Source organism: Vombatus ursinus, unplaced genomic scaffold (assembly GCF_900497805.2).
Source record: "Vombatus ursinus unplaced genomic scaffold, bare-nosed wombat genome assembly UNPS02014799.1, whole genome shotgun sequence".
Classification (NCBI taxonomy): Eukaryota; Metazoa; Chordata; class Mammalia; order Diprotodontia; family Vombatidae; genus Vombatus; species Vombatus ursinus.
The window spans coordinates 12,810,949-12,834,356 of NW_020954577.1; the positions used below are offsets into that span (position 1 = coordinate 12,810,949).

Consider the following 23,408-nt stretch of genomic DNA (forward strand, 5'->3'; position numbering starts at 1 on the left):
CCCACAGTGACTTACTTGTTCCCCTTGAGACTTCTCCAACTTAGCGCCTTTGCCAAGCAGCTTTAGCAAAGACATTTGTTTTAGGCTGTTCAAGTCAAGAAGTTGGCCTTCACATCAGATATATTGTCAGGCATTATTGTTGGTACAACTAAGTGAAAAATGCTAGTGGTTTCACTTACCTGGGAATTCTGGAATCTCCTCTCCCAGGTAGAATTTAAATATATCATTAACCAGGGAGAGGAGCCTTTTGTCCAGGGCCAAGAGATCGGTTCCAATTTGAGGCCTTGACTCCTAGGACCCCTTGTTCCTTTCAAGTCTGCAACATGGTAGCCTGGTACTGAGTCTTTTCCACAAGGTCTCGTCCCCCCAAAAGCCATGCAACTCCATTCTAGAGCATTTAAAAGTCATCATTCTGCAGCAAACAGTGAAACAAAGTCTTACTTCCTTGCAAACTGAATGTGAATTCATACGCTGCATCCAGCTCATCAGATGGGCTAGATGAATTATGTAATTCAATTTGGCCAATGTTCTTCAGCACACAGCACAAATAGTTTTCTTTGGTTTTCCTGGATGTTGTTCTAAGAAGGAGGTAGCTGGAAAAAAATGAAAAATTACAGGATATGATTCATAAAAATCCCACATCTTGTTCCTTTTTTTTCTTGAATGTGCAAATACATTCTTCTTTCAGGGGAAAATAGGGCTTTGTCCTTTGGTTATAATTATCTCCCTTTGCCTGTCTTTAATTTGGGACCCACCACCCTGAGGGCATCAAGGAGCATCAGCAAATGACGATAATGGTCTTTAGCTGCTAAATGTATAGAATCATATTCATTCTTGAAACATAATTTCCCCCAGATAGGAATTTGAGGATGGAGTCATGGCCAGCATTTTGTACTAGAGAGCAAAGCCCTGGAACCCTAGACTTCAAGTATTTGACAGGCCTGAGCAGAAGGTCTCTCTCTGAAAGAGAATGGAAACAGTGGTCTCTCTGTCATGTGAAGAGAAAGAAGAAAAGGATCCTCCCATTTTTAAACATTTTGGCAAGTGGACTTAATTAACAATGCTTCCTTTTTCACTTACTGCAACCGTAGGTGGAAATGCACACATTCAAGGAAAGAATCGCTCAATACCAGGTGGGATGGGGTGGGGGGAAGACGGCATTGTGCTGCCAAGAGTGCCCACATATTGCCAAAGCTAAGGAGTGCTGCAGATGGTCCCTGGGCCTTGACTCTCTTGAAACATACAGCTGAGTCAGCTAGCTTACTCTGAAATAGTTGAAAAAGTTTGTGAAAGCTGTGGCTGCCCATAACCCCAGGTAAAATAGATCCTCGGGATTTGTACAGTCTAAGTCCATATGGAGATTAAAAGGGAGAACATAGGCTATCAGGAAACTATGACATGTGCAAGAAAGAATGGAGTCCTAGAGCTAAAAGAATTGTGGAAACAATCTTCTCTATGAACTCATTTTATAGATGGGGAAATTGAGGCTTGAGAAACTGAAATCAATATTAAGCATCGAACATTTATTAGGGTTATTATGTGCCAGGAACTTTGTTAGGTGTCAGGTCTACAAATATAAGGGAAAAAAAGATAGCCTTACATTCTAACGAGGTAAAATAACAAAAAAAGGAGGTAGAAACTGAGTGGAGATACCTATGAGGGGACATAGTATGAAGTCTACAAAGTCAGAAGTGTAGTTGGGAGAGGAATGAAAAGCAATTGTCCTGAGTCCTTCCTGACCAATGAGAGAAGAGATCCACCTGAAGTTTTGGAGCTCCTAGTGGCAGAATTGGGATTAGAACCCAAGGTTGCAGGATTAGAACCCAAGGTTGCAGGATCCTGTTCCCATGATTGGCCATTCCATCTCCCATCTCTGAACCATTGTACAGATCTCATCTCTGTTGTCTGCAAACTATTCCTTCCTTGCTCCATTGTATAGAATTCCCGTTTCCTATCAAAACTCTTCTCAGGTGTCACCTCTTACATGAAGTCTTTCTTGATTTCCCCAGTTGCTGGTGTGCTCCCTCTTCCTGTGAATTTTTTTTTTTACATTTAATAATTTGTGTGTACACATCATCTCTCTTGGTCTAACAGAATGCAAGCACCTTGAGCACAGAGACTACTTCATTTTGACTTTGGATCCCCAGTATCAAAGACAGAGTCTGGCCCTCAGTAAGCTTCAAATGAATGTTTGTTGAAGGGATGGATAGGTATGCCTTTTGCTCACTTGGCTACCTCTCACACAAGGTGCAGTTTCAGAGCCTAACTTGACAGACAAAAGACTCTTCTGGAAGGATTTGAGCCCAATCAGGTCTCACTATGGTCGAAGGCCTGACCTAAATAACCATCGCGCTTTAGTAGCCAGACTCTCCTGACCACAAGGACGTCTGCTATTTTTCTTCTATGTATTTTAACTTGGAGAGAGACTGGTTTTCATTGTTTTGGTTGATGCAGGCTACAGGTTTTCCTCTGGTAACATTTGTTCATGAAATGGTTGGAGGAAAGTATCCCATATTTAACGTATTAAAACAAAATAACAACCTTCAAACTTCTGAAATTCAGTCCAAGACTCCTGTGTCTCTGGGCTAACCCCTCATTACTTCAGAGAATTAGGGTGGGTGACTGAAGCAAATGACAATGAATCTGAAGGATTACATATTTTCCACTAACTGGAAAATTTTCACCAGACTTCCATTTCCATAGACAAGACACACATTTACATACCTTCTCCCTTTCCCAAAAATATCAAATAACAATTCAACAAACAATAGATTAAGTCTGAATTTAAAAAAAAAAGAGGGGGAAGAGGGAATTATAAAAGAGAGGTGTGAACACAATTATTCATTGAAAGTTGTTTAGCTTTTTACAGTCATGTTTCTTATCATTAAAATGAAAATAATTCTATCTGTATTTTTTGATGCACAGGGTAGTTTTGAGGAAAGTGTTCTTTATATGGTAAGAGGGAGTGTTCTTATTCTCATTCTAAGTCTGGAGGACATACGCATTCCCAGAGAGGTATAACTCACAGGGGACAGGGTTGAGAGTAATGATTCTCTCGAACACCTAACTGCTCTCCCCCTTGAGATAGGAGATCCACCCAAAACAAGAGTTTATATGTATTCAATGCTGAGGCTCATTAAATCGGGAAGCAGAATACATTTTCATTGGCTCATGTCTGGCCTATATTAGATACCATGATAGAATTGGTGATTTCATGGGTGTTGAATACAATACTCTTTTTCTTTTTATTGTGTTGACCTAAATATAAAATAAATTCTGATGTTCATAAGGGAAATGCTGGGTGGGTTCAGTCTAAAGAAAGGGAGAGGCCCCAAATTGAACCCAGTCTGTGTAAACCCAGAGCTTTAGTTCTGAGCCATAAGTTGTATCAATTGAGTTTGGTCTCTCCTTATCATATTCTATCCTTGTGAGTTAAAGGTGCCTTAGCAGGGAGGTTAATAAAAGTCTATTTCCTACTTGCTTTTCCTTGAAGTTTAAAGTGAAGAAAATAAGAGAAGGTGATTTCATAATAGTTTGGATCTAGTGTAAGTTTTTTGCATTGTTTAGGAGATATGAAGATAGAGATGATCCCCTTTTATCTCTATTAGTTACAAAAACATTAATTCAAAGAACATATATTATGCATCTACTAGGTGATAGGAAGCAGCGTGGCATAGTGGATAGTGGGCTGACCTCTGAGCCAAAAGACCAGGGTTCTGCTACTGGCACATAATGACTGTGGGATCCTGGTCAAGTCCCTTGATATTTCAGTGTTCTGAGCATCTAAGATCACACTTCAGTTGCCCATATGTATTGATAGTTATCTGGAATACCCTCAGCTGTGTTATCACAGGCCTACCCCTAAAGTTATAGATATTATGGTAAATGCTGAGGAAATGAAGATAAAGGAAACAGTTTCTGCCTTCAAGGAGGTGACATTCTGTATCAAATAGAAGAGTAAAATAGCATGTAAATATAAATTACATATGAAATAATTTGGGAGTTAGGAGGAATAAACAATTAAGGGGACCAGGAAAAGAATTACATAATGTTGGAGGTGATTGAGCTAAGGTTTTTTTTTTAATAATTTATTTTGATATTAATCTTTAAAAATTTTGAGTTCCAAATTCTTTCCCTTCCCTCTCCCCTCCTGAGCCCATTGAGAAAGCAAACAATACGAGACCAATTATACAGGTGAAATAACACAAAACATATTTCCATATTAGTCATGTTGCAAAAACATACATAAGAGCAAGAAAAATAAAGAAAGTTGGAAAAAGTATGCATCGATTTTCACAAAGAGTTTATCAGTTCTCTCTTGGAGGTGGATAGCAGTTTTCATCATGGGTCCCGTGGAATTGTCTTGGATGATATCACTGATGAGAATAGCTGAGTCTTTCACAGTTGTTCATCATTATCATATTGTGTTTCAGTGTACTGTTCGCTTTACATTGTGTCAGTTCATATGTGTCTTTTCATTTTTTTCTGTAATCATTCTGCTAATAATTTCTTATAACATAATGGTATTCCATCCCAATCGTATACCATGGTTTGTTCGGCCATTCCCCAATTTATGGGTGTGTCCTCAATTTCAATTCTTTGATAACACCAGAAATTTCAATAAATGTTTTTTTTTTGTACATAAAGCCCCTTTTACCATTTCTTTGAGCTTTGGGGATGAAGACCTAGTAGTGGTATTCCTGCGTCAAAAGTTAGGCACAGTTTTATAGTCCTCTGGGCATAGTACCAAGTTGTTCTCCAAAATGATTGGACCAGCCAAAAGAGGAGGTCAGAAGGAAAACAGGAAGCTGGGGGAAAATTTTACAGCAAATTTTTCTGATAAAGGCCTCATTTCCCAAATATATAGAGAACTGAGTCAAATTTATAAATATACAAGTCATTCTCAAATTGATAAATGGTCAAAGAATATAGATAGGAACTTTTCGGAAGAAGAAATAAAGCTGTCAATAATCACATAAAAATGCTTTAAATCACTATTGATTACAGAAATGCCAGATAAAACAACTCTGAGGTGCCACACCAGAACTATCATATTGGCTAATATGACAGAAATGGAAAATGACAAATGCTAGAGGGGATGTGGGGAAAATTGGGACACTAAAGCACTCTTGGTGGAGTTGTGAACTGATCCAACCACTGTGGAAAGCAATTTGGAACTACACCCAAAGGACTACGAAATTATACATGCCCTTTGATCCAATAATACCACTACAAGGTCTGTATCAAAAAGATATCAAAGAAAAAGTAAGAAGGGCCTACATGTACACAATTATTTATAGCAGCTCTTCTGGTGGTGATAAAGAATTGGAAATTGAGAGGATGTCCATCAATAGGGCAATGGCTAAACAAGTTATGGCAAAGGATTGTAATGGAATACTAATGGGCTGTAAGAAATGATGAACAGAATGCTTTCAGAAAAACCTAGGAAGATTTAAATGAACCGATCCAAAGCGATGTGAGCAGAGTCAGGAGATCATTTTACAGAGCAACAGCAATATTATACAATGATCAACTGTGAATGACTTAGCTTCTCAGCAATACAATGATAATTCAGCATTCAGCAATTCCATTTTTGTTATATATTATTATGTAATTTATGTGTTTTATAGTGTATAAGCATTTTATTGTTAGGAAAGAAAAAAGGAACACAAAATACTTCACAACATTATGAGATTGCATCAAAGAATGGTTGATATAAGGCAATTCCAAAGGACTTATGATAAAAAAATGCTATCCACCTCCAGAGAAAGAATTGAAGTCTGAATGCAGATTTAAGCATATTTTTAAACCTTTTCTTGTCTTTATTTTTTCTTTGTTTTTTTTTTTTTGTTCTTTTCTTTTTCTTTTTTGTCTGTGTTCTCTTTTACAACATGGCTAATATGGAAATATGTTTTGTGTGACTGCACATATATAATCTATATCAAAATGTTATCTTTTAAAGGAGGGGAGAAGAAAAAGAGAAAGGGGAGGAATTTGGAACTCAGAATTATTTAAAAATGAACATCAAAATTGTTTTCACATGTAATTGAGAAAAATAAAACAAAAAAACTTATTTTTAAAGGAAAATTGGACAGGTTCACAATTCTACCAACAGTGCATTAACATTCCTAATTTTTCCAAATCCCTTCTGGCATTTATCATTGTCCTTTTCTGTCACACTAGCCAATCTAATAGGTGTGATGTGATACCTCAGAATTGTTTTAATTTGCATTTTTCAAATCAATAATGATTTAGAACATTTTATATGACTATTGATAGCTTTGATTTCTTCTGAAAACTACCTTTTCCTACCCTTTGACCACACATCAGTTGAGGAATGGCTTTTATTTGAGGCATAATTTTTTTTGGTAGGACTCATTATTTACCTATTTTTTAATAGTTTGTATAGTATTGGGATTAATTATTCCTTAAATGTTTGGCTGGGGGCAGTTAGGTGGCAAAGTGAATATATTGGTGAGCTGAAATCAGGAAGACCTGAGTTCCAATCTGACTTCTGACACTAACTGTGTGATCCAGGGCAAGTCATTTAACCTCTCTTTGCCTCAGTTTCCTCATCTGTAAAATGAGTTGGAAAAGGAAATGGCAATCCACTATAGTTTCTTTGCCAAAGAAAACACAAAAATGGAGTCATGAAGAGTTGTACATGACTGAAATGACAGAACAACAAGAACAAATATTTGGTAGAATTCACTTGAAAAATCCATTTGATCCTGGGGATTTTTTCTTAGGGAGCCCATATATGTTCAATTTCTTCTTCTCAGATAGATACAGTTATTTAAGTATTCCATATCCTCTTCTGCTAATCTGGACAACTTATACTTTTATAAACATTCATCCATTTCACTTCAATTATTAGTTTCGCTGACATATAATCAGGCAAAATAACTCCTAATAATTAATTTTATTTCTTCTTCATGGTGATATATTCACTCTTTTCATTTTTGATGGTGGTAATTTGGTTTTCTTTTTTTTTAAATCAAACTGATCAATGGTTAATCTATTTTCTTGTTTTTTTTTTTTCATTATACAAACTTCTCTTTTTATTTACTAGGCCAATGGTTTTCTTACCTTCAATCTTATTAATTTCCTTTGATTTTCAGAATTTCCATTTTGGTGTTTAATTGGGATTCTTAATTTATTCTTTTTCTAGCTTTTTAAGTTCATGTCCAATTAAATGATCTGACCTTTCTCTTTTTTATTGAATCACATATTTAGAGATAGAAATCTTCCCTTAAGTGCTATAGTGGCTGTATTGTACACATTTTGGCATTTTGTCTCATTGTTATCATATTCTTTAATGAAATTGTTTATTGTTTCTATGATTTTTTTTATTGACTCACCCATTCTTTAGGATTGGATTATTTAATTTCCAAATAATTTTTAACTTTGCTTCCAAGGCTCTGTTCCATAAACAGATAGATAGATTGATAGCATTATGATCTTAAAATTGTATATTTAATATTCAGCTTTTTTGCATTTGGTTGTGAAGTGGTTTTTTTATGTCCCACTATATGGTCATTTTTTCTGAAGATGCTATGTTCTGCTTAGAAAAGGGTATATTCCTTTCTATTCCCATTCAATTTTCTCCAGAGGTCTATGATATCTAACTTTTCTTAAATTCAATTCATTGCTTTAATTTTTTTATTGATTTTATGGTTATGTTTATCTAGCTCTGAGAGGGTAAAGTTGGGAATCCACCACTAGAATAATTTTTTCTATTTCCTCCTATAATTCATATAATTTTTCCTTTAAGAATTTAAGAATGCAAAGCATTTTTGTTGGACAGCTAGGAGGCATAGTGGATAGAGCATTGGGCTTGGAATCAGGAAGACTCATCTTCATTCATTCAAATCCAGCCTCAGACACTATCTGTATGATACTAGGTAAATCATTTAACCATTTACCTCATTTTCCTCATTTGTAAAATGAGCTGAAGAAGGAAATGGCAAACCACTCTATTATCTCTGCCAAGAAAACTCCAAATGAGGTCACAAAGAGTCAGGCACAATTGAAACAACAACAACATGCTGTTTGGTGCACACATGTTTAGTGTTAATATTGATTCATAGTCTATTATGCCTTTTAGAAAGATGTAGTTTCTCTGCTTATCTCTTTCGATTAGGTCTATTTTGGATTTGGTTTTGTCTGAGCTCTTGTGCACTGCTCCTGCCTTATTTTTACTTCTGCTGAAGCATAACAGATCATGCTCCAGCCTCCTGTTTTTCCTTTTTTTTTTTTTTTTAACTCTGTGTCTCTCTGTTTCAAATATCTTTCTTTTAAACAACATGTTGTTGGATTCTGATTTCTAATTCATTCTGCTATCAGCTTCTATTTTCTTTGTGAATCCATCTTTCACATTTAGAATTATGAACTGTGTATTTTCTTCCATCTAGTTTTCTTCTGTTTATCCTTCTCTCTCTCTCTCTCTCTCTCTTTCTCTCTCTCTGTCTCTCTCTGTCTCTCTCTGTCTCTCTCTGTCTCTGTCTGTCTGTCTGTCTGTCTGTCTCTCTCTCTCTCTCTCTCTCTCCTGTTCCTCCTCAAAAATCTGTTTTGATTCTGTCCACTGCCTTCTTTTATCACCCCCTTTTCTCTTATCCCATTCCCCTCCCACTTCTCTATTTGGTTCAATAGATTTCTATTACCAATTGAATATGTAGATATGTATTTTCTCTCTTTGAACAAATTTAGATGAGAGTGGGGTTCAAGCACTGCCCACCCCCATTTTCCCTTTTACTATGAGAGCTCTTTCTTGTACTCCTCTTTTATATAAGTTCCCTTATTCTTCTTCTCCCTTCTCCCATTTTTTAGGACAACCCTCTTTCTCATTGATCCATTTTTTTATATTATCTCAACATAATCAACTCACTCCGGTACCCTCTTTCTATGTAAAATCCTTCTACTACTTTAACAATTTAAAGTTCTTAGGAAGTACGTATATCATCTTCCCTTATGATAATATAAATAGTTCAACCTTACTGAGTCCCTTTCCTTATGATTTCTCTTTCACGTTTACCTTTTAATGCTTCTCTTGATTCTTGTATTTGAAAGTCAAATTTTCTTTTCAGCTCTTGTCTTTTCAACAAGAATGCTTGAAAGTCCTTGAAGGATTATGCTCAGTTTCGCTGGGTAGATTATTTTTGGTTATAATTCCAGGTCTTTTGCCTTCTGAAATATCATATCTCAAACTCTCCACGTCTTTAATGTGGTAGCTGCTAAATTTTGTGTGATCCTGACTATGGTTCAGGGTATTTTATTTTATCTTATTTTATTTTATTTTATTTTATTTTATTTTATTTTATTTTATTTTATGTTGCTAGGCAATGGGGTTAAGTGACTTGCCCAGGGTCACACAGCTAGTAAATGTTATGTGTTTGAGGCCAGATTTGACCAGAGTATTTTAATGGTTTCTTTTTTGCTATTTGAAATATTTTCTCTTTTACCTCAGAGCACTGAAATGCAGCTATAATATTCCTGGGAAGTTTTATTTTGGGGTTTCTTTCAGGCTGTGATTGTGGATTCTTTCAATTTCTATTTTACCATCTGATTCTAGGATATCAAGGTAGTTTTCCTTGATAATTTTTTGAAATATGATATCCAGGCTCTTTGTAATTTTTAGGTATTCTAATAATTCTTAAATTATCTCTCCTTGATCTGTTTTCTAGGTCAGTTTTTTTCCAATGATATATTTCACATCTTCTATTTTTAACTTCATTTAATTGTTTCTTGATGTCTCATGGAATCATTATTCCCTGATATTGCCCTGATATTCTAGAACCAGAGGGTAAAATAGAAAGTTAAAGAATCCACCAATCACCTCCTGAAAGAGATCCCAAAAGGAAAACTCCTAGGAATATTATAGGCAAATTCTAGAATTCCCAGGTCAAGGAGAAAATATTGCAAGTAGCCATAAAGAAACAATTCAAGTATTGTGAAAACACAATCAGGATAAAACAAGATTTAGCAGCTTCTACATTAAGGGATCTGAGGACTTGGAATATGATATTCTGGAGGTCAAAGGAGCCAAGATTAAAACCAAGAATCACCTACCCAGCAAAACTGAGTATAACCCTTCAGGGGGAAAATGGATATTCAATGAAATAGAGGACTTTAAAGCACTGTTGATGAAAAGATCAGAGCTGAATAGAAAATTTGACTTTCGAATACAAGACTCAAGAAAAGCATGAAAAGGTAAATAGGAAAGAGAAATCATAAGGGACCTATTAAAGTTGAATTATTTACATTCCTACATGGAAATACGATATTTGTAGCTCATGAGACCTTTCTCAGTATTATTAGGATAGTTGGAGGGAATATGTGTGTGTGTGGAGAGAGAGAGAGAGAGAGAGAGAGAGAGAGAGAGGGGGACGGCACAGGGTGAGTTGAATATAAAAGTATGATATCTAAAAAATAAAATTAAGGGGGTGAGAGAGGATTGTTCTGGGAGAAGGAGAAAGAGAGAGGTAGAATGGGGAAAATTTTCTCACGTAAGAGAGGTAAGAATAAGCTTTTACAATTGAGGGGAAGAAGAGGGAGGTGAGAGGGAATGAGCAAATCTGACTGTCATCAGATTTGTCTTAAGGAGAGAATAACATATACACTCAATTGGGTATGGAAATCTATCTTACCCCAGAGGAAAACGGGAAAAGGGCATAAGAGAGAGAGGAGGGATGATAGAAGGGAGGACAGATTGGGGGAGGGATTAATCAGAAGCAAACACTTTTGAAGAGGGACAGGACCAAAGGAGAGAATAGAATAAACAAGAGGTGGGATAGCATGGAGGGAATTACAGTTAGTCTTTCACAGCATGACTATTACGGAAGTGTTTTGCATGACTATACATGTATAACCTATATCAAATTGCTTGCCTTCTCAGTGAGGGTAGATGAGGAGGGCAGGAGGGCGAGAAAGAATTTGGAACTTGAGGTTTTAATTTTTTAATTTTAATTTTATTTTTAAAATTAACTTATTTTGAATTATCAACAATCACTTCCATAAGCTTTTGAGTTTTAAATTTTTCTCCATCTCCCTCTCTACCTCCCTCCCCAAGACTGAGCACAATCTGATATAGACTATACATATACATTCCTATTAAACATTACTTTCACATTAGTGATGTTGAAAGTAAGAATCAGAACCAATAGGAGGAACCACCAGAAAGAGGAAACAAAACACAACAGAAGAAAAAAAAATAGCAAATAGTATGCTTTGATGTGCATTCAAACTCCATAGTTCTTTCTTTGGATGTGGATAGCATTTTCCATCATGAGGCCTTTGGAGATGTCTTACATCCTTGTATTTCTGAGAAGGGTTAAGTCTATCAATATTAGTCATCACACAACATAGCTGTAACTGCATACAATGTTCTCCTGGTTCTGCTCACTTCACTCAGCATTAGACTATACAAGTTTTTCCAGGTTTTTCTGAAGTCAGCCTGTTCATCATTTCTTATTGCAAGCAATAATATTCTATTACATTCATATACCACAACTTGTTCAGCCATTCCCCAATTGATGGGCATCCTCTCAACTTCCAATTCTTTGCCACCATAAAAAGAGCTCCTATAAATATTTTTGTATATGTGGGTCCTTTTCCCATTTGTATGATCTCTTTGTGATACAGCCGGAACTCAAGGTTTTAAAAATAAATGTTAAAAAAAGTTTTTACATGCTCCTGGGAAATAAGATATACAGACAATTGGGTATAGAAATTGATCCTGCCCTACAGGAAAATAGAAGGGGAAGGGGATAAGGGGAGGGTGAACAGATTGGGCAAAGGGGTGTTCAGAATGCATGCCAATGGCGTGGGGGTAAGGGAGAGAGGGGGAGGAAATTTGAAACTCAAAATCTTGTGGAAGTGAATGTTGAAAACTAAAAATGAATAAATCAATTAATAAAAAAGAAGAAAAAAATTAAAATAAAGCGAAACTGATGAATTTTTACAATTTTGCCTCACTTAAACTCACCTCATGACTAAGTCAAGATACCACTCTTATGATGTCATTGATCTTCTTCCAAAACAAAGGACAAACAACAACAATTATCTTTTCAAAAATTTTCTTTCATTGCTTTCGTTTCTTTTCTCAATTTCCCTCTATTGACTTTATTTGATTATTAAAATCAGTTTTTAGCCCTTACAGAAGTTCTTATCAGGCTTATAACCAATTCAAATATTTTCTTCGAGCTTTCCTTGTAGCTCTTTTGATATTGTTGTCTTCTGAGTTGTGTTTTGATCTTCACTGTCACCATAGTAGCCTTTTATGTTCAGGTTCTTTTTTTTTTTTTTTTTTGGAGGGTTGCTCATTTTTCCTTTCTATTTCTTGACATTGAACTTTATGTTAAAGCTAGGCTCTTTTGACCTGGGGGTGAGTCACTGTCCCAAGCTTCAGGCTTTTTCACATTGCTGTTTTCTAAACTAGTTTTTAGTGCTTTCAAGGTAGTGTGATGTGGAAAAAAAGATATGGTCACTGCTCTTCTAGTTTGTGTTCTGCTTTTTTCCCAGAAAGGACCCCGATCCCTTTCAACAGCAAGAGATATTGCTCAGGTTCTCTATCCTCTTGTGACAAAGTGATACCGCTCCTCACCCTGATCCCCTCCAGTCACAAGAGTTCCTCTCTGCCTGGACCTGTGACTCAGAAGTAAGTACAAGCAATGGAGTTGTGCCTGGTCCCATACCTAACACTAGCATAAGGGGCCCCTTAAGCTCTTTTTGACCATTTGCCTGATCCTCTTAGTATCTTTTGCTTGAGAGCTCCCAAAACTGCTGCTACTGCTGCTGTCATAGCCTCCAAGATCCACAGCTGGTTTTGCTGCCATGTGATCTCTAGGCCAGTCCCCACCCCAGTGTCACAGACCTTTCCTTCTTATATCCTAAATTGTCTTGGATTGGAAAGAAATCTCAGTTTGACCTTTTGTTGGCTTTGCTGATCCAGAATTCAATTTGAGGCAAGATTTTAAAGTTGTTTGGAGGAGAATTTTGAGGCAGTTTGGCTGTAGTGCTTCCTCATGTTGGCTCCACTCCCCAGAAGTCCTTGAACAAAGCCTTAAAGAAAGCCTGGGATTTTAAAATGTAGAACTGATAAGGGAGAGTGTCCTATCTCCTGGGGCCTATGCAAAGGCCCAGAGGCAGAAGATAAAATGTTTTGTATGGGGAATATTAAGTAAGACAGTCAGACTAGAAAATAGAGGGGGGAAGGGAAAGTAATGCCAAATCCATCTGAAACAATTAGTTGGAAGCAGATTGGGAAGGGATTTAAATGCTCTTAGATATCAAATGCATGAGAACGTGTTTGCCCCAAAAGTGAAAAGGCGTTGTTAAAGGTCCTTGAGCAGTGTGTGCCATGGCCAGCCCTGTTGTTCACTAACTGCATAAGTCTAAAGAAAAGTCAACAAAATGCCAAAGATACAGCTTACTTAAATTCTAGTTAAGTCTCTCTTGAACATCTTGGGAAAATGTTGAAGAGATATGGGCTAAAGATAATCATCCAATTGGGTAGATTTGGAAGTAGTTGAATGGACAGCCCCAATCCATAGTACTTAATAGTTTTATGTCAAAGAGTTCAAGGAGGTCTCTGGCTAATTGACATTTTTATGAACGTCTTGAGTAAAGGCATAAATAACATACTTTTTGAATTTATAGATGATGTAGAGCTGGGATTAGGATTCCAGAAGATCTTGTCAGGTCAACACATGAGCTGACTGTAATAAGATAAAATATAATGCAAACAAATTCAAACTCTTATACTTGGAATAAAAAAAAAAGACTTCACAAGTACAAGATGGAGGTGAGGCTAATTAGTAGTTTCTATTAAAAAGATCTAAGGGTAGGGGGTGGTGGGGTCAGTTGACTTCAAGTTTAATATGAGTCTCCTATGTAGTATAGCAGTCAAATAGTCAATAGTATTTATTAAGCACCTGTTATGTGTCTTGTGCTGTGCTGTACTCAGCTTAAATAATCTTGGGATGCATTAAAGAAGTATGGCAAGGCCTGGGGTCCAGGACCAAGGGGTGATAATTCCTCCATATAGTTCTCTAGTTACATCATATCTTTTGTTTTTGTTTCTGTTTTTAGCTAGTCAATTGAGGTTAAGTGATTTGCCCAGGGTCACAAAGCTAGTAAGTGATATCATATCTTTAATCTTGTTTTCAGTTCTAGATATTTGAGAAAGAATATTGTTAAGCTAGAAAATGTCCAGGGAAGAGCAATGAGGAAGATGAAAGATCTTGAGTTGATTCCATGTGATTATTTGTTGAAGGAACTGGGGGAGACAGGTATATTCCCTTCAAAGAGCTGAGGGATTGTTATGTAGAAAAGGAAATATCCTTATCTTTCTTGGCCCCCAAAGATAGATCAAAGAGCAATGAGTTGAAGTTACAAAGGGAAAAAACATAACTGTGAGGTAAAGCCATATTAGCTAACAATTAGACTGCTAAACCATGAAATAGGCTGCCTTGTAGAGTGGTGGATCCCTCTCTACCACCAAAAGATTTTCAAGCAAAAGTTGGATTTCCAATCACTGTGTATTTTGTAGAGGGTTCAGTTTTTTTTTTTTTTTTTGTTGTTCAAGTGTAAATCAGACTAGAGGGTCTCAATCACCCATGGGAGAGGAGAGGGGCTCACTCAATATAGGCACTTTCCTCTACAACTTGAGGGTCTATGAGGTTATCAGGAGGACATTTACATTTTCCACTGGTTATCCTTTGCCTTCTCCAAATGACTGGCTCTCCAGCTTTGCATTCCTACATTCTCTTCCTCCTTCTTCATTTGCCTTCAATCTCTTCCAGACAGCTAAGTGAAAATTGTGAACAGAAACTCAGACTCACACATTCTATTCCATGAAGTTTACATCTCTTCTTATCCTACAGTGTTCCACCATTGAAAAAATATAATTTCCAGTGGACAATGGCTTTAGTCACAGAAGAAGATAGCAATGTTGTCTAAATCAAAGTAAACTGCAAATATGATAGAGGGCCAGAAGTCAGCCTCAGGTCTAAGTCGTTTTTAGCTTTGGAAGTTCCTAAGTAGGTTTTTATTTTTCTACCTTTCTTTGTATTCCCAGCTGCTTATGTAGCATCCAACACATTGTAGGCATTAATAAATGTTTGTTGATTTGACTTGACTCAGTTTACCATATACTTTGAGTTTCCAAGGTGAAAACTAGTAAGATTATTGAGAATGTGGGATGTGACTTGAAAGTTAGGAATGATCTTCTTGAGAACCAGGTAACAAGCAAGTGCTCCATCCATGGATTGGTGACCATCCAAAATTCACATACTTCAAAGCAGCACAGTGAATAGCTGTGCTTCTAGGGGAAGACTGACTACTACCACAAAGCCATCCTAAAGTATTGCATCCTAGATTATCAGAATTGCCCAGGGTGACACAGCTGGTAAGCATCAGAGTGAATCTTGGTCAGGACGCAACTTCTCTGTGCTAGAGGTCATTTACCCTAGGATTTATCTGATACATCATCATTGAACTGGGAGCTAAGTTGATGGGGATGCTGTGGGGTGGGGGACTTCCTCAAACTGAAGAAATAACAGGTCCTTTGTAGATTCATGTACTAATGAATAGAATAGAATTTTTAAAATGAATAGAATAGCTAACATTTATAGAATGCCTCCTATGTGCAAAGCATTGTATTAAGCACTTTACAAAAAACATTTGGTCCTCACATAACATCCCTTGGAGGCAATTACTATTATTATTTCTATTTTACAGTTGAGGAAACTGAGGCAAATAGATGTTAAATGGCTGACCCAGGGTCACAGAGTTAGTAATTGTATGAAGCCAAATTTGAACTCAGGTCTTCCTGACTCCAGGACCAGTTACTCTATTCACTGTAGCACCTAGCTGCCCTAAGGTGGGCTCTTGTTTCTGTTGATGATGAAAATCATGTTACAGTCATAAGCGTTCTTTCCATTCACTTACTAAAGATACATTAAGCAGCTGCAGTGCTTAGCACTGTGGGGGGAGATACAGATAGAGTAGAACTTGTCCAGCCATTCCCCAATTAAGAAATAATTGGGGAATGTTGATTGGAGAACGGCTAAACATGTTGTGGTATATGATGATAATGGAATACTACTGCATTATAAAAAATGATGAGCTTGATGGTATTAGAAAAACATGGAAGGATTTCCATAAAATAACGAAGAGTGAAATGAGCAAAACCAAGAGAATGTTGTATATATAGTAATAGTAATATTGTTTTAAGAAGAACTTTGAGTGACTAAGTCATTTTGATTATTACAAATACCCAAATTAACTGCAAAAGACCTATGAATGAAGATACTATCGGCATCCAGAGTAAGAATTGATAAATAGTTATATAGAAATGTGTGTGTGCGTGTGTGTGTGTGTGTGTGTGTGTGTGTGTAATGGTAGCCATCTCTAGGGCAGGAGGGGAGGGAAAGAAAAAAGGGAAAAAAAGAAAGTTACATGAAACATTTATTATATATTTAAAAGGACTAGCAAATTGTACATAATAGGTATATGCAGTTTCATGTGAAATCATTTTTTCCTATTCTACTGTTATGGAAGTGTTTCTTTTATTTCTTAAGTTCAGAACAAAATAAAATAAAAACAAATGGAGTAGAACAATAGCTTCATTTCAAATTGCTTTTATTCACACTGGGACAACAGTGGAGTCAAATGATGATACAAAATACAGGACAAAAAGAATTTTTAAAAATCCCCTATGCAGAGGACATATTTGACGGTACTCTACACACTAAATACCAATTCTCAGCAATATTTGGGAGCACACCAGTGGATTTTGCAGTGGATGCCTACAGATACAAAAATGTATCACAAACAAGAATAATAAAACAGAAGTGTGTTCAGCCTTATTAATTTGACTGTATATGCATCAATCCTTGATTCCAGACTAATTCTGCCCATCTGGGACAAGCTCATGACTGCAGAGTGTTCAGAAAAGGCTTGGAAATGCATTTTTTTTTCTCAAGAACAGATCATTACTGTAACTAACCAAGCCAACCAAGGTCAAATCCAACGGTGTTCCAAAGATAACAAAATGGCTTCATTACAGCAACAGAGAGTGAACAGATAAAGAGAGAAGACGCTTTAATTGGACCATTGAGCCAGAGACCCCATTGCCATACGGATTGACAAGTCTGGTCTAGAGCTTTGAATCATGACTATTTGTCAATAAACATTTATTAAGTACCTATTATGTGCCAGGCACTATGTTATTATGACAGTAATAACAGTTGTTTTGCCCTTTGATTAAGATAGAGAATAGGGTCTGTGATTTAGCTTATACAGGGTACTCTCAGATGAGGAAAATCTTTCCACCAATAAAAGTTGTCACTTTCTCTAAGACTAATAGGCTTAGAGAATTGCCCAGAACCCTAAAATGTTAAATGATTTTCTTCGGCACACAACTTCCTAGCTTTGTTTCTAACTACTATGCCATGCTATCTGTCATCTGTATGTCTCTGTTTCTGTCTTTCTCTGTCTCTCCCACATATATATCTATATGTACTCTATAGATCCATCTGTGGTCTCAATTAAAAATATTCCCCTTGTTGCAAATCTCTACTCTTCTTTATTCATAGTAATATGCTTTGAATAAAAATCTGAAGACCCTTGTTCTAAATGTCGTGTCAGCTCCCTTTCTATTTGTGCATTCATTAGTATTTTAACCTGTTGTTTGTTATGTACATAGGCATCTATTAATGTAGTCTTACACCATACATCTTCAGCTCCTAGAATGGTGAGTTCAAGTATTTCTTTTTGTACTTTGTAGAGCAAAACCTCTTATACAATTAGATATTAATAAATGGGTCCCAGAAGAAGTCCCAGTTAACTTCTCAAGACTCTAGGCAACTCTTTTAGACTATAAATTGCCAAGGATGTACCTTCCTACACTGGTAGAGGGAGTCCGAATTTGAGCTTCCTCTATCTCAGTAAAATCTCGGGAGCCATCTCTGGTCCCTGTCTTTTGACTCTGTCCCCATTCTGTCTCACTAAGTGGGAATAGTGCCCTGCTTCACCTTTACATCACTGAAATTGTAAACTCTGGTCTGGTGGGAACTACATTTCAGTATTTTTCATTCATTCCAGTTTGATAAGCAATTATGGTCAATGGGAGATAATTAAGCTCCTTGAGGACAGGGGCTATTTCTTTTTTGTCTTTTTATCTCCAGCGTCCAACGCAGGGCCTGACACTCCATCAGCTGATTTTATTGTATTGCAGACAAAGGTGAAGACAAGGATGGGGACAATACCATTCTTCAGAAAGATGGATGGAAACAAGAATGATCCCCTCATCAGGGATCATTGTCCGCTAGGGGAGCTCCATGGTCATCTGATGAAGATGACACTAATGATAATGACGACAGTGAAAGCCCTTCATTTCTCAAATAGGCAGGACAGCTCATCTGGTTTCCATTTCTTTGGGATATGAAAATACCTTCTCTATGAAAACTATTCAACAGGTGTGTTCCCCCCTTGCTTCCCTCCCCCCCTTTTCACCCACATTCTCTGCAGGGCTGAGTGATTTCATTCTTTAGGCAGCAGAAGAATGTAAAGAGATATGATGCTCTCTGGGATGACGACAAGGCCGTCTATGGAAGGATGACTTCTGATCTTGAAGAGAATCCCCCTTCCACTAGTTACCTTTTGGGTGATCTTATTTGAAGTTATTTGAAATCTAATATTGCTCAAATAATGACAACTTGAGTGGAAACTTTCAAGGGGAAATCAGCAAGAAATATACAATGAACTTCTAAAAAATTCTTAAGTACCAATGCTAGATAAACCACAGGTACTAGAGGGCCCGTTAAGAGAAATTCTGCCCCAGGAGATTTTTTTCTGTGAGCATTCTTGCTTCTGGTTCCATATGGATTCTGTAAAGAAACCAAGTCAGTTTACAAATCTCTATGATTGACTTTTGGAAAGAAAGCAGTGCCATGCTTGTAGGGAGGTGGTTAGAAGGTCTTAGCAAGAGCACATCTTCCATGTGGCCCTGAGCTCTTCATGTCCAAAGGCATCCTCATTTCAAGTCCATTCATTCAGTAAACTAGCATTTTTTGAGTTCCTCAAATCCCCTCTAGTTCCCAGGCACTGGATAATATGAAGGTAAAATCCGAAGTTCATTATGTCTTAGATATAACAGAGATGTGAATGAGAATATACGTGTGGAATAGAGACAAAAATGAGAGCTTGATTTCAGCTCTTGAATATTAGAAGTGTGATCTGTATTTCTTTACATAAATCTGCCAGGTGGAACACTAGCAGCATATCTCCACTTGGTGTCAGCAGCCCTAGGGTGGAATCTTGGCTTTGCATCTTCTTACCTGTATGACTTTGTGCATATTCCTTGACCTCTGGGCCTCAGTTTCTTGCTCTAAAAAGATGGAAGGAGGGTTAGACTATATAACCTGTAAGGTCTCTTTTAGCTTTAAATCTGTATTCACTATGGCTCAGTGCATGGTCTCATTTTCTCCTCTAATTTGCTGCAAATCCACTAAAATATCCATCTGAAACTATTTTTCTCATCTTTGAAGGAACCATATCATTTTAAATTCACACTCACACATACACACAAGCTCCATTGTGAACAAAGAAACACAATTTTCCCATCAAGTACGTTTGTCTGTACTATGCCCTTTGATGTGATTCATATTGAAAAGGCCTAGACTTTTTGGAGAAAGTTGGTTTTGTTTAAGTATTTGACAATAGGAGACCTTTTCTTCTTGCTCCCATTATCTGAGCACTTTAACGCATCTTTTTATTAAAAAATTAAGTGCTTTATCCTCTAACTCCTTTCTGCTGATTTAGAAAGCTTCATTTTTTCTTCCCAGTGTGGGCATGTTATAATATGCGTGTGTGTGTGTGTGTGTGTGTGTGTGTGTGTATGTGTGTGTGTGTGTGTACAGTCATTTTCCTGCATATATCCAGTAGAGTCCATCAGAATGAGGCAGATTATTGATAAAACAAGAGGAGACAAGTTTATATGTAGACAGAGTGCTCAGAGTGGTCTCCTTTGGGAAACTATTAATAATAATAACAATGATGATATGACTGTGTGAAGAACACATCAGCAAGTAAAACTGGCCTCTCCATCATGTCTGGTGTGTTTCAGAAGTGTTGATATTCTCCAAAAGCCTCTATTCCATCCCTCGGGGCAACCATTCCTTTAATGGCATAATTAAAACACAGTGGTGCTCTGGGCTCAGAAACACATTCAACCATGATTAATCTTCCACAGAGTTTCTCTGCTTGCCCCTGAATTGCACAGACCCCAACTCTGAGCCAATGCATGCCCCTTCACAAGGCAAATGGATGATTCATCTAGGAATGCACCACGAGTTGGATGGCTGAGGCTTGGACTTGCCAATATACTGTAATGCAGCAGCAATCCACAAACTTCAGTTAATTTACAGGAGGTTGCCGACACTTGTTTCTTCTCCATTCCCATTAAAAAGTACAAGGCCTGGCAGGGACAGAAAAGAGCACACAGAATTTTCTATCTTCAAGTTAATTTTAAAGCAATACAATTATGTTTCTAATTAAAATATGTTGTAAAGTTGCTAAATGATGTGATAGGAAAAAATATTTTTTCAAGTCACAAGCCTCACTGTCCAAGTCTCTAAAACAAATGCATTTCTTGCAGTGATAACCAAGAAACAACCACAACTGATGAACAAGAAGGGTGTCGTGAGTTCTCCGTCAAAACTTGGGAGGAAATTTACAAAACCGTAATCAAAGTGATGAATCAATATTAACCTTCCCCTTACCCAAATGTAAGTCTATTTTTACCTAATGCAGAGCTACCTTCTCTTTCAGATTACCCATTTCAAAGGGTGGCTCGGATTTCTAAGATGTTGAACCAAGTATCCGGCAATTTTCGTATATGTAATAAAAGTCTTTAAAATTAAAATAGTGATCCTAAGAAAAAAAACACCAACACATGAAAAATAGAGTCTGACTATAACAAAAGAGAGTTATATAATTCTCCTTGAGTGAAACCTTTCATCTTTGATTTACAGGTTTGAGCCCTCTCTAACTCAAACCACATTGCCGCATATCTTTGAGAGCACGGCCTTCCCTCAAACCTTGTTTAAATTAAGGTTCCTTTTAGATTTCTGAATAAAAGCATGACAATCTTCACTTATTGCTTTAATATATCCTTTGAGTTAGGAAAATATATTAAAAATGAATACCAATAGGTTTCCAAAGTAGTGCTAGGTATTAAATACTGCAAGAAGAATCCTAGATGTAATATTTCACCTCTGATGTTTTAGGTGATTGAGCTGCACAAGAAAATAGAATACTGAAAAAAAAAAAAACCTCCGTATCACAAGATGAGTTGATTTTTAACTCAGAAAAGAAATTTCCAATTTTTTTTTTCTTTAAACCTTCTGACCATAAGGCAACATGTGGAAAGGTCAAGGGTCCATTGCTGGTTAAAGGCACAGCTCTCAGTTAATACTAACCAACATGAAATCAAGTAGCTAATACTATTTCTTAAATAACAACACATTTCAAGGATCAAAAAAAATAATCATCTAAATCCTCCCAAGTTTCATCAGCAATGCTCAACCTGTGGGTTCTCAAACGTGAAAACAATATAATTGAGCCCAGTAATTACCTTAAACTAGAAATGTAAGCTAACTAAATGGGTGCCAAGAAATGCCTGAGCCACAGAGATGCTCATACGGGGAAAACTCAAGCATCCGTAAATATGTGGCCTCAGCAAAACTTTTGGAGCAAAGGATGGGCTTCTTAATAGAAGGGAAGAGGCTTCCAGTCACCAAAGAAACCAGAGCCTTCCCATCTGTGAGAACTTCAAGTGGGATGTGAGTGAAACAGAGATTGCATTCTCAAAAAAGCATTTTCGTTTTCATGCATAATCAAAAAAGAGTTCCAAATTGTGCCCTACCACACACCCACTGCCTTGGGGACTGAAACTTTGAAGGAGGTAGCACTTGCTTTCAGATTAAAAATGCCCTCATCCCATTTCTCTTAAATTTTGACCTCTCACTTGCTAGAATTTGTGAGGGTGTAAAAACAAAGGTACAATATGTTATCTTGTTTGCTCAGAGCTGAAAACAAATCCTGTACACAATTTCAAACCATGTGAAAAAAATTAGCCTATCGAAACCAATTCAACATGTCTGAAAGAACATTCTTAGGGCTTTCCCCTGGATCTTCCTGGCTATCACCATCCCTATAATGTGGATAGAGCTGAGGCCGCGGGCTAGCCGAGGGCCAATTTCTTGTCTGCTAGTGGGTCGCATAGCACATTCAGAGCCCACGTGTTGGAGGCCATCCCTCCCCAGTATCATTGCCTGTAACTTTAGAATCAGACTGGTTACATTGAAGGAGTCTTTCAGGCCCTTTTAAGTCCATCCAGAGGACAAGTGAAGCTGCTGTGTGTGCTCTGTGCCCAGTGTTTATGTTCCATTCGATCTGTGCCACCCAGGCAGCAGACAAGACATGTCTGAGGGTGCTTGGTTGGGGGTGGGGGTGGGGAGATACACAATGATGTCACACACAGGAAATACCGGGGTGGGGGGGAACTTGGCACTTCACAGGGCTGGATCTTCATCCATGGGCTCGCCAGCAGGTCTGTAAAAATAAACAGGCAATCAGAAGAGGGCCGAGGAGTACACAATGACATGGTAGATTTTCATGCATAATCAAAACTGATTTTTCAGCTCTCTCTGATGTTTATTTGTGCTATTCAGCTATCCATAAATAGAGTTTCTTTCCTAGGAAGTATAAACACATGTCAAGTGGAAAAACATTCTGGATCCCGGCAATCACGGCAAACATTCCTGTTTATATTAAAACATGTCAGAATATTTTATAACTCTAGCTTCAGAAAAGCTCATGGTTTCTTTCTTAAAGAGTCAAAGATGTTAATGAAAAAAATAATGATAGTATCCTACTCGAGGGATATTCATTCAGAAGGTTTTCTTGGGCAACTGATTCGAAAGATCAGAGCAGCTCACCCGGTCTGGGAGTGGGGGTTCCTCACATGACGCCTTTTGCTTCTGTTTTTTCATAACTGGATTGGCGGACTGCCTGCGGCCCTTCAAATCAAATTCTGAATTTGATTAGCAAATCACTGCAAAGCACCCAGGTTTGGACTAGAAATCATCTCTGGTGCTTATCTGGTGTTATTAGGCATCATTTGGGGGCTCAGCCACTTGGACAAAACGAAACCCAACTGCTTCAGATTTTCAACCTAAGAGCTGACTTTCATACACTAATGCTTTAGAGGAGAGCTAGCGTACATGTGGGAGAAGGGCTTCAAAGATTACCTTGTGAGAGATGTAGAAACTGGGGCAAGGGAAGCAAGTTTCTCCAGGCCTCTGCAGAGGCTTCCTTAAAAATATTGTGCATGTGTTCCCCTA

The 23,408-nt window shown here is 37.3% G+C and overlaps 1 protein-coding gene across 9 annotated transcripts in view; it reads right to left on the reverse strand.

The window, feature by feature from the left end:
- Nucleotides 1-16,669: 16,669 nt before the first annotated feature.
- Nucleotides 16,670-23,408, reverse strand: part of HDAC9 (histone deacetylase 9) — a 698,100-nt gene continuing 691,361 nt past the window's right edge. For all 9 annotated transcript variants that reach the window (XM_027872084.1, XM_027872079.1, XM_027872078.1 and 6 more), the window contains 2 exons: nt 22,554-22,617; nt 16,670-20,479 (listed from right to left, as the gene is read on the reverse strand). In XM_027872084.1, the coding sequence (XP_027727885.1) occupies nt 22,578-22,617 (40 nt within the window). In that variant the 3' untranslated portion in view covers nt 16,670-20,479; nt 22,554-22,577. The remainder of the gene's footprint in view (nt 20,480-22,553; nt 22,618-23,408) is intronic.